The sequence below is a fragment of the Pseudophryne corroboree genome, chromosome 1 (genome assembly GCF_028390025.1).
Source record: "Pseudophryne corroboree isolate aPseCor3 chromosome 1, aPseCor3.hap2, whole genome shotgun sequence".
In the NCBI taxonomy this organism is placed as follows: domain Eukaryota; kingdom Metazoa; phylum Chordata; class Amphibia; order Anura; family Myobatrachidae; genus Pseudophryne; species Pseudophryne corroboree.
Genome location: NC_086444.1, coordinates 694,963,554 through 694,977,087, shown reverse-complemented (window position 1 = coordinate 694,977,087; position 13,534 = coordinate 694,963,554). Strand labels below are relative to the sequence as shown.

At 48.1% G+C, this 13,534-nt stretch overlaps 1 protein-coding gene across 3 annotated transcripts in view; it reads right to left on the bottom strand.

Moving 5' to 3' along the window:
- AP3D1 (adaptor related protein complex 3 subunit delta 1) overlaps positions 1–13,534 on the bottom strand; it is a 560,201-nt gene that overhangs the window by 338,546 nt on the left and 208,121 nt on the right. For all 3 annotated transcript variants that reach the window (XM_063914795.1, XM_063914794.1, XM_063914796.1), the window contains exon 13: positions 5,925–6,073. In XM_063914795.1, the coding sequence (XP_063770865.1) occupies positions 5,925–6,073 (149 nt within the window). The remainder of the gene's footprint in view (positions 1–5,924; positions 6,074–13,534) is intronic.

The window sequence follows — 13,534 nt, the reverse complement described above, 5'->3', positions numbered from 1 at the left end:
AAAGGGGGTTGTATATGCAGTACTCCCTTAACAAACTTCTGGACTTCAGGAACTGAAGCCAATTTCTTTTCTGGAAGAAAATCGACAAGTCGAAATTTGAACCTTAATGGACCCCAATTTGAGACCCATAGACACTCCTGTTTGCAGGAAATGTAGGAATTAACCTAGTTGAAATTCTTCCGTGGAGCCTTCCTGGCCTCACACCATGGAACATATTTTCACCTAAGCGGTGATAATGTTGTGCGGTCACCTCCTTCCTGGCTCTGACCAGGGTAGGGATGACCTCTTCCGGAATGCCTTTTTCCCTTAGGATCCGGCGTTCACCCGCCCTGGCGTCAACGCAGCTGCGGTAAATCTTGGAACAGACATGATTCTTGCTGAATCAAGACCCTTCTTAGTATCTCTTGAAGTTCCGGGTACCAAGTCCTTCTTGGCCAAACCGGAGCCACGAGTATAGTTATTACTCCTCTCCTTCCTATCATTCTCAATACACTGGGTATGAAAGGCAGAGGATGGAACACATACACCGACTGGTACACCCACGGTGTTACCAGAGCGTCCCAGCTATTGCCTGAGTGTCTCTTGACCTGGCGCTTCATGTGGGACGCCATCATGACCACCTTTGGTCTTTCCCAACGGTTTACAATCATGTGGAAACTTCCAGATTAAGTTCCCACTTTTCCGGGTGGAATTCATACATGCTGAGGAAATCTTCCCAGTTGTCCACTCCCGGAATGAACACTGCTGACAGTGTTATCACATGATTTTTCGCCCAGCGAAAAATCCTTGCTATCATTGCCCTCCTGCTTCTTGTGTCGCCCCGTCTGTTAACGTGGGCGACTGGTATGATGATGTCCTACTGGATCAGCACCGGTTGACTTTGAAGCAGAGGACTTCCTAGGCTCAGAGCATTGTAAATTGCCCTTAGCTCCAGTATATTCATGTGGAGAGAAGTCTCCAGACTTTACCACACTTCCTTGGAAATTTCTTCCCTGTGTGACTGCTCCCCAGCCTCTCAGGCTGGCATCCGTGGTCACCAGAACACAGTCCTGAATGCTGAACGTGCTGCCCTCTAGAAGATGAGCACTCTGCAGCCCCCACAGAAGAGACACCCTTGTCCTTGGAGACAGGATTATCCGCTGATGCATCTGAAGATGCGATCCGGACCATTCGTCCCGCAAATCCCCCTGAAAAATTTTTTTTGAGTGAGATCTGCCGAATGGAATTGCTTCGTAAGAAGCCACCATTTTTCCCAGGACTCCTGTGCATTGATGCACTGATACCTGGTCTGGTTTTAGGAGGTTTCTGACTAGTTCGGATAACTCCCTGGCTTTCTCCTCCAGGAGAAAACCTTTTTCTGGACTATGCCCAGAATTATTCCTAGGAACAGCAGACGTATCGTCGGAAAACGGCTGCGATATTTGGAATATTTAAAATCCACTCGTGCTGTCGTAGAACTACTTTAGATAGTGCTCTTCCGACGTCCAACTGTTCTCTTGAACTTGCCCTTTTCAGGATATCGTCCAAGTAAGGGATAATTAAGATGCCTTTTTTCTTTGAAGAATCATCTTTTCGGCCATTACCCTGGTAAAGGCCCGGGGTGCCGTGGATACTTCAACGGCAGCGCCTGAAACTGATATTGACAGTTCTGTAACACGAACCAGAGGTATCCTTGTTGAGAAGGACAAATTTGGACATGGAGGTAATCCTTGATGTCCAGGGACACCATATAGTCCCCTTTTTGGTTCGCTATCACTGCTCTGAGTGACTCCATCTTGATTTGAACCTTTTTATGTAAGTGTTCAAAGATTTCAGATTTAGACTACGTCTCACCAAGCCGTCTGGCTTCAGTACCACAATATAGTGTGGAAGACTAATACCCTTTTCCTTGTTGTAGGAGGGGTACTTTGATTATCACCTGCTGGAAATACAGCTTGTGAATCTTTTCCAATACTGCCTCCCTGTTGGAGGAAGCCGTTGGTAAAGCAGACTTCAGGAACCTGCGAGGAAAAGATGTCTCGACTCTCCAATCTGTACCCCTGGGATAATACTTGTACGATCTAGGGGTCAACTTGCGAGTGATCCCACTGCGCGCTGAGACTCTTGAGACTACCCCCCCCACCTCACCTGAGTCCGCTTGCACGGCCCCAGCGTCATGCTGAGGACTTGGCAAACGTGGTGGAGGGCTTCCTTTCCTGGGAAGGGGCTGCCCGCTGCAGTCTACTTCCCTTACCTCTATGTCTGGGCAGATATGACTGGCCTTTTGCCCGTTTGCCTCATGGAAACGGAAGGATTGAGGCTGAAAAGACGGTGTCTTTTTCTGCTGAGATGTAACTTGGGGTAAAAAGGTTGGATTTCCCAGCTGTTGCCGTGGTCCCCAGGTCCGATGGACCGACCCCAACTAACTCCTTCCCTTTATACGGCAATACTTCCATGTGCCGTATGGGATCTGTATCACCTGACCACTGTCGTGTCCATGACATCTTCTGGGAGATATGGACAACGCACTTATCTTGATGCCAGAGTGCAAATATCCCTCTGTGCATCTCGCGTACATATATATAGAATGCATCCTATTAAATGCTCTATATCAATAATATATTTTCAGTCAGGGAATCCGACCAAGCCAACCCAGCACTGCATCTCCAGGCTGATGGCGATCGCTGGTCGCAGTATAACCACCGTATGTGTGTATATACTTTTTAGGATATTTTTCCAGCTTCCTATCAGCTGGCTCCTTGAGGGCGGCCGTATCTGGAGACGGTAACGCCACTTGATAAGCGTGTGAGCGTCTTATCCACCCTAAGGGGTGTTTCCCAACGCGCCCTAACTTCTGGCGGGAAAGGGTATAACGCCAATATTTGCTATCGGGGTAACCCCACGCTTCATCACACACTTCATTTTATTTTATCTGATTCAGGAAAAACTACAGGTAGTTTTTTCACTCCCACATAATACCCTTTTTTGTGGTACTTGTAGTATCAGAAATATGTAACACCTCCTTCATTGCCCTTAACGTGTGGCCCTAATGAGAAATACGTTTGTTTATTCACCGTCGACACTGGATTCAGTGTCCGTGTCTGTGTCGACCGACTGAGGTAAATGGGCGTTTTTAAAGCCCCTGACGGTGTTTCTGAGACGCCTGGACCGGTACTAATTGTTTGTCGGCCGTCTCATGTCGTCAACCGACCTTGCAGCGTGTTGACCTTCTCACGTAATTCTCTCAATAAGCCACCCATTTCGGTGTCGACTCCCTAGAGAGTGACATCCCCATTACAGGCAATTGCTCCGCCTCCTCACCAACATCGTCCTCATACATGTCGACACACACGTACCGACACACAGCACACACACCGGGAATGCTCTGACAGAGGACAGGACCCACTAGCCCTTTGGAGAGACAGAGGGAGAGTTTGCCAGCACACACCAAAAACGCTATAATATATATAGGGACAACCTTATATAAGTGTTTCTCCCTTATAGCATCTTTATATATATACTAATATCGCCAATTTATGCCCCCCTTCTCTGTTTTAACCCTGTTTCTGTAGTGCAGTGCAGGGGAGAGCCTGGGAGCCTTCTCTCCAGCCTTTCTGTGAGAGAAAATGGCGCTGTGTGCTGAGGAGATAGGCCCCGCCCCTTTTCCGGCGGGCTCGTCTCCCGCTCTTCAACGGATTATGGCAGGGGTTAAATATCTCCATATAGCCTCTGGGGGCTATATGTGAGGTATTTTTAGCCAATATATAGGTTTTCATTTGCCTCCCAGGGCGCCCCCCCCCCAGCGCCCTGCACCCTCAGTGACTGCGTGTGAAGTGTGCTGAGAGGAAAATGGCGCACAGCTGCAGTGCTGTGCGCTACCTTTAGAAGACTGCAAGAGTCTTCTGCCGCCGATTCTGGACCTCTTCTTACTTCAGCATCTGCAAGGGGGCCGGCGGCGCGGCTCCGGTGACCATCCAGGCTGTACCTGTGATCGTCCCTCTGGAGCTGATGTCCAGTAGCCAAGAAGCCAATCCATCCTGCACGCAGGTGAGTTCACTTCTTCTCCCCTCAGTCCCTCGTTGCAGTGATCCTGTTGCCAGCAGGACTCACTGTAAAATAAAAAACCTAAGCTAAACTTTTTCTAAGCAGCTCTTTAGGAGAGCCACCTAGTTGCACCCTTCTCGGCCGGGCACAAAAATCTAACAGGAGTCTGGAGGAGGTTCATAGGGGGAGGAGCCAGTGCACACCACCTGATCGGAAAGCTTTACTTTTGTGCCCTGTCTCCTGCGGAGCCGCTATTCCCCATGGTCCTTTCAGGAACCCCAGCATCCACTAGGACGATAGAGAAAACCTAAATATTACGTTCTTTCTAAGAGCTCAGGAGAGCCCCTAGTGTGCATCCAGCTCGGCCGGGCACAAAATTCTAACTGAGGTCTGGAGGAGGGTCATAGAGGGAGGAGCCAGTGCACACCAGGTAGTCCTAAAGCTTTCTTTAGTTGTGCCCAGTCTCCTGCGGAGCCGCTATTCCCCATGGTCCTTACGGAGTTCCCAGCATCCACTTAGGACGTTAGAGAAAGTGGGTAAGGTCAGAAGTCCCAATTCAATCACGATAACAAGCGTCAAATCATGTTATTTGTTCAAGAGATTGTTCATGCACGCCTATGATATTGTGCCTGTGATATAAGTGAACAGGCAAATTGTCTGAACCGCATATGAGCAAGACCACAGTAACATCATTGTCAAAATAGTACCTAGATCAATGATGGCTAACCTTGACACTCCAGCTGTTGTTGAACTACACATTCCAGCATGCCCTTCTACAGTTTTGCTATTTGGCCATGCTAAAACTGATGCAGGGCATGCTGGGATGTGTAGTTCAACAACAGCTGGAGTGTCAAGGTCAGCCATCACTGATCTAGATCCTTCCATATTGTCCACAACATAAGCAATGTGAACTGTTGTCAAGGGCAGTGATTGTGCATAGTTACTACTTATATTTAACCTACAGCAAGACCCACCCAGACATTTACATAGGCAGACCCACCTAGAAGTTGCCGGATTTTGTTTGTTCTTTCAAGAAAATAAATATTGCGCCCTTTGACACTGCAGAAGTCATCCCCTAGTAATCAATGAGATGACATTTATGTCATTTGAGATACAACCCTAATGGTGCCCATACACTTGTGCGATGCCCCGCGACACGACATCGCAGGGCATCGCACCGGAAGTTCAGCTGCAATGAAATCACACCTGAACTGCCAAAGTGATTACCATGTGATCATGCAATAGATTGCATGGTAAATCACGTGATCAGCACGTCACTGCCAGGTGGGAGCGGCCCGGCGGGTGCCCATCGCACATCACAGTGCGATATATCATGTGGTTTTAAAACCACATGCGATCGCAATGCGATGCGAGAGATCTTGAGAGCGGCGTGCCCGAGCATCGGGTCTCAAGTTACCTAAAATGTGCATACAATCCTTAAATTTCTCTCACAGATGAGGTCGAAATCGAAGGTTAGCACCGATGATCTCACAAGTGTATGGGCACAAGAGTCGATTTCTTTTTCATATTTAGGATATATATATATATATATATATATATATATATACACACACACAAAAATGAGTAGCTTACAAAAAAAAAAAAAAAGTGTGAAAACAGTCTTGTTGGATAATCCTACAATCCATAAGTAAGTGGTGGTAGTTACAGTAACTATGCTATTTAACGGCATTGCTGTCAGGAGCTCTGCTCGAAGCAATTATACTGCAGAAACCTAAGAGCAGTTACTTTTCCCAATACTCCCAACCTCTTCTTTCATTTGGACCTGTTGTGTGGTAACCAGTAAAAATAATTTAGCAAAATGGTGGACGATTGGAATCAGATCTAGAATCCTTTTAAGTTAATAAGAGAAAAACTCAAAAACATTGTGTCTAGATACTAACCACTCAAAATTGGTAATGTACTGGTAGTTAGACTGGCTGCATATATCAATAATTTTGGTCAGTAATTCATCCCTGTATGCAGTTCCCTCTGCTTTGTCAACATGGATCATCAACTTCTTGACAATTTCCATCAAATTCTTCTTTGACACCTGTGCAGGTACAAATCAAACACAGTAAAATTACAGCACGTGTATACGGATGTGTAGGTGTAAGCATCTAAAGAATTGCAACCAATAACACAGTATAAATGGGGTGAACACAACAAAACTGTAGGAGAAAAACAGTGGTTAAGTAACAACCCACTCCGTCATACCCTGCATGTACTAAGGGATACACTCTACAATTATTTTTGTTTGTAGATATTAATGTCAAATGCTTTATCAACAATACCCCAACCCCCTCCCGGCAGACATGTTGAGGGGGATTGTGTTATGTATTATAAAATAAGAATTTAATCACCGGTAATTCTATTTCTCGTAGTCCGTAGTGGATGCTGGGGACTCCATAAGGACCATGGGGAATAGACGGCTCCGCAGGAGAATGGGCACATCTAAAGAAAGATTTAGGTCTATCTGGTGTGCACTGGCTCCTCCCTCTATGCCCCTCCTCCAGACCTCAGTTAAGGAAACTGTGCCCGGAAGAGCTGACATTACAAGGAAAGGATTTTGGAATCCAGGGTAAGACTCATACCAGCCACACCAATCACACTGTACAACTTGTGATAAACTTACCCAGTTAACAGTATGAACAACAACTGAGCATCACTCAACCGTTGCTACATAACCATAACCCTTTGTTAAGCAATAACTATATACACGTATTGCAGAAAGTCCGCACTTGGGACGGGCGTCCAGCATCCACTACGGACTACGAGAAATAGAATTACCGGTGAGTAAAATCTTATTTTCTCTAACGTCCTAGTGGATGCTGGGGACTCCGTAAGGACCATGGGGATTATACCAAAGCTCCCAAACGGGCAGGAGAGTGCGGATGACTCTGCAGCACCGAGTGAGAGAACTCCAGGTCCTCCTTAACCAGGTTATCAAATTTGTAGGATTTTACAAACGTGTTTGCCCCTGACTAAATAGCCGCTCGGCAAAGTTGTAAAGCCGAGACCCCTCGGGCAGCCGCCCAAGATGAGCCCACCTTCCTTGTGGAATGGGCATTTACATATTTTGACTGTGGCAGGCCTGCCACAGAATGTGCAAGCTGAATTGTATTACACATCCAACTAGCAAAAGTCTGCTTAGAAGCAAGAGCACCCAGTTTGTTGGGTGCATACAGGATAACAGCGAGTCAGTTTTCCTGACTCCAGCCGTCCTGGAACCTATATTTTCAGGGCCCTGACCACATCTAGCAACTTGGAGTCCTCCAAGTCCCTAGTAGGCGCAAGACACCACAATAAGCTGGTTCAGGTGAAACACTGACACCACCTTAGGGAGAGAACTGGGGACGAGTCCGCAGCTCTGCCCTGTCCGAATGGACAAACAGATATGGGCTTTTTTGAGAAAAAAACCACCAATTTGACACTCGCCTGGTCCAGGCCAGGTCCAAGAGCATGTTCACTTTTCATGTGAGATGCTTCAAATCCACAGATTTGACTGGTTTTAAACCAATGTGTTTTGAGGAATCCCAGAACTACGTTGAGATCCCACAGTGCCACTGGAGGCACAAAAGGGGGTTGTATATGCAATACTCCCTTGACAAACTTCTGGACTTCAGGAACTGAAGCCAATTCTTTCTGGAAGAAAAATCGACAGGGCCGAAATTTGAACCTTAATGGACCCCAATTTGAGGCCCATAGACACTCCTGTTTGCAGGAAATGCAGGAATCGACCGAGTTGAAATTTCTTCGTGGGGCCTTCCTGGCCTCACACCACGCAACATATTTTCGCCACATGTGGTGATAATGTTGTGCGGTCACCTCCTTTCTGGCTTTGACCAGGGTAGGAATGACCTCTTCCTGAATGCCTTTTCCCTTAGGATCCGGCGTTCCACCGCCATGCCGTCAAACGCAGCTGCGGTAAGTCTTGGAACAGACATGGTACTTGCTGAAACAAGTCCCTTCTTAGCGGCAGAGGCCATAAGTCCTCTGTGAGCATCTCTTGAAGTTCCGGGTACCAAGTCCTTCTTGGCCAATCCGGAGCCATGAGTATAGTTCTTACTCCTCTACGTCTTATAATTCTCAGTACCTTAGGTATGAAAAGCAGAGGATGGAACACATACACCGACTGGTACACCCACGGTGTTACCAGAACGTCCACAGCTATTGCCTGAGGGTCTCTTAACCTGGCGCAATACCTGTCCCGTTTTTTTGTTCAGACGGGACGCCATCATGTCCACCTTTGGTAATTCCCAACGGTTTACAATCATGTGGAAAACTTCCCCATGAAGTTCCCACTCTGCCGGGTGGAGGTCGTGCCTACTGAGGAAGTCTGCTTCCCAGTTTCCATTCCCGGAATGAAACACTGCTGACAGTGCTATCACATGATTTTCCGCCCAGCGAAAAGTCCTTGCAGTTTTTGCCACTGCCCTCCTGCTTCTTGTGCCGCCCTGTCTATTTACGTGGGCGACTGCCGTGATGTTTTATCCCACTGGATCAATACCGGCTGACCTTGAAGCAGAGGTCTTGCTAAGCTTAGAGCATTATAAATTTACCCTTAGCTATATTTATGTGGAGAAAAGTCTCCAGACTTGATCACACTCCCTGGAAATTTTTTCCTTGTGTGACTGCTCCCCAGCCTCTCGGGCTGGCCTCCGTGGTCACCAACATCCAAAACTGAATGCCGAATCTGCGGCCCTCTAGAAGATGAGCACTCTGTAACCACCACAGGAGAGACACCCTTGTCCTTGGATATAGGGTTATCCGCTGATGCATCTGAAGATGCGATCCAGACCATTTGTCCAGCAGATCCCACTGAAAAGTTCTTGCATGAAATCTGCCGACTGGAATTGCTTCGAAGGAAGTCACCATTTTTTTTACCATGGCCCTTGTGCAATGATGCACTGATTTTAGGAGGTTCCTGACTAGCTCGGATAACTCCCTGGCTTTCTCTTCCGGGAGAAACACCTTTTTCTGGACTGTGTCCAGAATCATCCCTAAGCACAGGAGACTTGTTGTCGGGATCAGCTGCGATTTTGGAATATTTAGAATCCACCCCTGCTGTTGTAACAGTATCCGAGATAGTGCTACTCCGACCTCCAACTGTTCCCTGGACTTTGCCCTTATCAGGAGATCGTCCAAGTAAGGGACAATTAAGACGCCTTTTCTTCGAAGAAGAACCATCATTTCGGCCATTACCTTGGTAAAGACCCGGGGTGCCGTGGACAATCCAAACGGCAGCGTCTGAAACGGATAGTGACAGTTCTGTACCACGAACCTGAGGTACCCTTAGTGATAAGGGCAAATTTGGGACATGGAGGTAAGCATCCCTGATGTCTCGGGACACCATATAGTCCCCTTCTTCCCGGTTCGTTATCACTGCTCTGAGTGACTCCATCTTGATTTGAACCTTTGTAAGTGTTCAAATTTTTTTAGATTTAGAATAGGTCTCACCTAGCCTTCTGGCTTCAGTACCACAATATAGTGTGGAATAAAACCCCTTTTCTTGTTGTAGGAGGGGTAATTTAATTATCACCTGCTGGGAATACAGCTCGTGAATGGTTTCCCATACTGCCTCCTTGTCGGAGGGAGACCTTGGTAAAGCAGACTTCAGGAGCCTGCGCAGGGGAAACGTCTCGACATTCCAATCTGTACCCCTGGGATACTACTTGTAGGATCCAGGGGTCCTGTACGGTCTCAGCGTCATGCTGAGAGCTTGTCAGAAGCGGTGGAACGCTTCTGTTCCTGGGAATGGGCTGCCTGCTGCAGTCTTCTTCCCTTTCCTCTATCCCTGGGCAGATATGACTCTTATAGGGACGAAAGGACTGAAGCTGAAAAGACGGTGTCTTTTTCTGCAGAGATGTGACTTAGGGTAAAAAACGGTGGATTTTCCAGCAGTTGCCGTGGCCACCAGGTCCGATGGACCGACCCCAAATAACTCCTCTTCCTTTATACGGCAATACACCTTTGTGCCGTTTGGAATCTGCATCACCTGACCACTGTCGTGTCCATAAACATCTTCTGGCAGATATGGACATCGCACTTACTCTTGATGCCAGAGTGCAAATATCCCTCTGTGCATCTCGCATATATAGAAATGCATCCTTTAAATGCTCTATAGTCAATAAAATACTGTCCCTGTCAAGGGTATCAATATTTTTAGTCAGGGAATCCGACCAAGCCACCCCAGCTCTGCACATCCAGGCTGAGGCGATCGCTGGTCGCAGTATAACACCAGTATGTGTGTATATACTTTTTATGATATTTTCCAGCCTCCTGTCAGCTGGCTCCTTGAGGACGGCCCTATCTATAGACGGTACCGCCACTTGTTCTGATAAGCGTGTGAGCGCCTTATCCACCCTAAGGGGTGTTTCCCAACGCGCCCTAACTTCTGGCGGGAAAGGGTATACCGCCCATATTTTCTATCGGGGGGAATCCACGCATCATCACACACTTCATTTAATTTATCCGATTCAGGAAAAACTACGGTAGTTTTTTCACATCCCACATAATACCCTCTTTTGTGGTACTTGTAGTATCAGAAATATGTAACACCTCCTTCATTGCCCTTAACGTGTGGCCCTAATAAGGAATACGTTTGTTTATTCACCGTCGACACTGGATTCAGTGTCCCTGTCTGTGTCTGTGTCGACCGACTAAAGTAAACGGGCGTTTTAAAACCCGACGGTGTTTTTGAGACGTCTGGACCAGTACTAATTGTTTGTCGGCCGTCTCATGTCGTCAACCGACCTTGCCGCGTGTTGACATTATCACGTAATTCCCTAAATAAGCCATCCATTCCGGTGTCGACTCCCTAGAGAGTGACATCACCATTACAGGCAATTGCTCCGCCTCCTCACCAACATCGTCCTCATACATGTCGACACACACGTACCGACACACAGCACACACACAGGGAATGCTCTGATAGAGGACAGGACCTACTAGCCCTTTGGAGAGACAGAGGGAGAGTTTGCCAGCACACACCAAAAACGCTATAATTATATAGGGACAACCTTATATAAGTGTTTTCCCTTATAGCATCTTTTTTATATATTTCTAACGTCAAATTAGTGCCCCCCCCTCTCTGTTTTAACCCTGTTTCTGTAGTGCAGTGCAGGGGAGAGCCTGGGAGCCTTCCCTCCAGCCTTTCTGTGAGGGAAAATGGCGCTGTGTGCTGAGGAGATAGGCCCCGCCCCTTTTTCGGCGGCCTCGTCTCCAGCTCTTAACGGATTCTGGCAGGGGTTAAATATCTCCATATAGCCCCCGGAGGCTATATGTGAGGTATTTTTAGCCAAAAATAGGTTTTCATTGCCTCCCAGGGCGCCCCCCTTCCAGCGCCCTGCACCCTCAGTGACTGCCGTGTGAAGTGTGCTGAGAGGAAATGGCGCACAGCTGCAGTGCTGTGCGCTACCTTAAGACGACTGAGGAGTCTTTATGCCGCCGATTCTGGACCTTCTTCTTGTTTCAGCATCTGCAAGGGGGCCGGCGGCGAGGCTCCGGTGACCATCCAGGCTGTACCTGTGATCGTCCCTCTGGAGCTAATGTCCAGTAGCCAAAGAAGCCAATCCATCCTGCACGCAGGTGAGTTCACTTCTTCTCCCCTAAGTCCCTCGTTGCAGTGATCCTGTTGCCAGCAGGACTCACTGTAAAATAAAAAACCTAAGCTAAACTTTTCTAAGCAGCTCTTTAGGAGAGCCACCTAGATTGCACCCTTCTCGGCCGGGCACAAAAATCTAACTGAGGCTTGGAGGAGGGTCATAGGGGGAGGAGCCAGTGCACACCACCTGATCCTAAAGCTTTACTTTTTGTGCCCTGTCTCCTGCGGAGCCGCTATTCCCCATGGTCCTTTCAGGAACCCCAGCATCCACTAGGACGATAGAGAAAAGTTAAAAAACTCATGTCGACCTTTTCATATGTCGACCTTTCATGTGTCGATCATGTGTCCATGTCGACCATGTCAATGTCGACCAATAGTGGTCGACCTAATGACTGTCGACCATAACATGGTCGACCATGTGAACGGATACCCCGTCAAACGCAGCCGCGGTAAGTCTTGGAACAGACAGGGCCCCTGTTGCAACAGGTCCTGTCTGAGAGGCAGAGGCCATGGTTCCTCTGTGAGCATTTCTTGCAGTTCCGGGTACCAAGTCCTTCTCGGCCAGTCCGCAACAATGAGTATTGTTTTCACTCTTCTTTTCCTTACGATTCTCAGTACCTTGGGTATGAGAGGAAGAGGAGGAAACACATAGATCGACTGGAACACCCACGGTGTTACCAGTGCGTCCACAGCTATCGCCTGAGGGTCCCTTGACCTGGCGCAAAACCTTTTTAGCTCTTTGTTGAGGTGGGACGCCATCATGTCCACCTGTGGCAGTTCCCACCGACTTGCAATCTGCGTGAAGACTTCTTGATGAAGTCCCCACTCTCCCGGGTGGAGGTCGTGCCTGCTGAGGAAGTCTGCTTCCCAGTTGTCCACTCCCGGAATGAACACTGCTGACAGTGCTTGCACGTGATTCTCCGCCCAACGAAGAATCCTGGTGGCTTCAGCCATCGCCACTCTGCTTCTTGTGCCGCCCTGGCGGTTTACATCAGCCACTGCGGTGATGTTGTCTCTGCAGCCACCACAGAAGAGACACCCTGGCCCTGGGGGACAGGGTGATCAGCCGATGCATCTGAAGATGCGATCCGGACCACTTGTCCAACAGATCCCACTGAAAGATCCTCGCATGGAACCTGCCGAAGGGAATAGCTTCGTATGATGCCACCATCTTTCCCAGGACTCGCGTGCAGTGATGCACCGACACCTGTTTCGGTTTTAAGAGGTCTCTGACTAGAGTCACGAGCTCCTGAGCCTTCTCCGCCGGGAGAAACACCTTCTTCTGGTCTGTGTCCAGAATCATGCCCAGAAAGGGCAGACGCGTCATAGGAATCAGCTGCGATTTTGGGATATTCAGAATCCAGCCGTACTGTTGCAACACTTCCTGAGAGTGTGCTACGCTGATCAGCAACTGCTCTCTGGACCTCGCCTTTATGAGGAGATCGTCCAAGTATGGGATAATTGTGACTCCTTGCTTTCTCAGGAGCACCATCATTTCCGCCATTACCTTGATAAATATTCTCGGTGCCGTGGAGAGCCCAAACGGCAACGTCTGGAATTGGTAATGACAGTCCTGTACCACAAATCTGAGGTACTCCTGATGAGGTGGATAAATGGGGACATGCAAGTAAGCATCCTTGATGTCCAGAGACACCATAAAATCCCCCTCTTCCAGGCTTGCAATGACCGCTCTGAGCGATTCCATTTTGAACTTGAATTTCTTCAGATAAATGTTCAGTGATTTTAAATTCAAGATGGGTCTGGCCGAACCGTCCGGTTTCTGTACTACAAACATAGTGGAATAGTAACCCCTTCCCTGTTGAAGGAGAGGAACCTTTACAACCACCTGCTGGAGGTATAACTTGTGAATTGCTGCCAGCACTACCTCCCTTTCCATGGGGGAAGCTG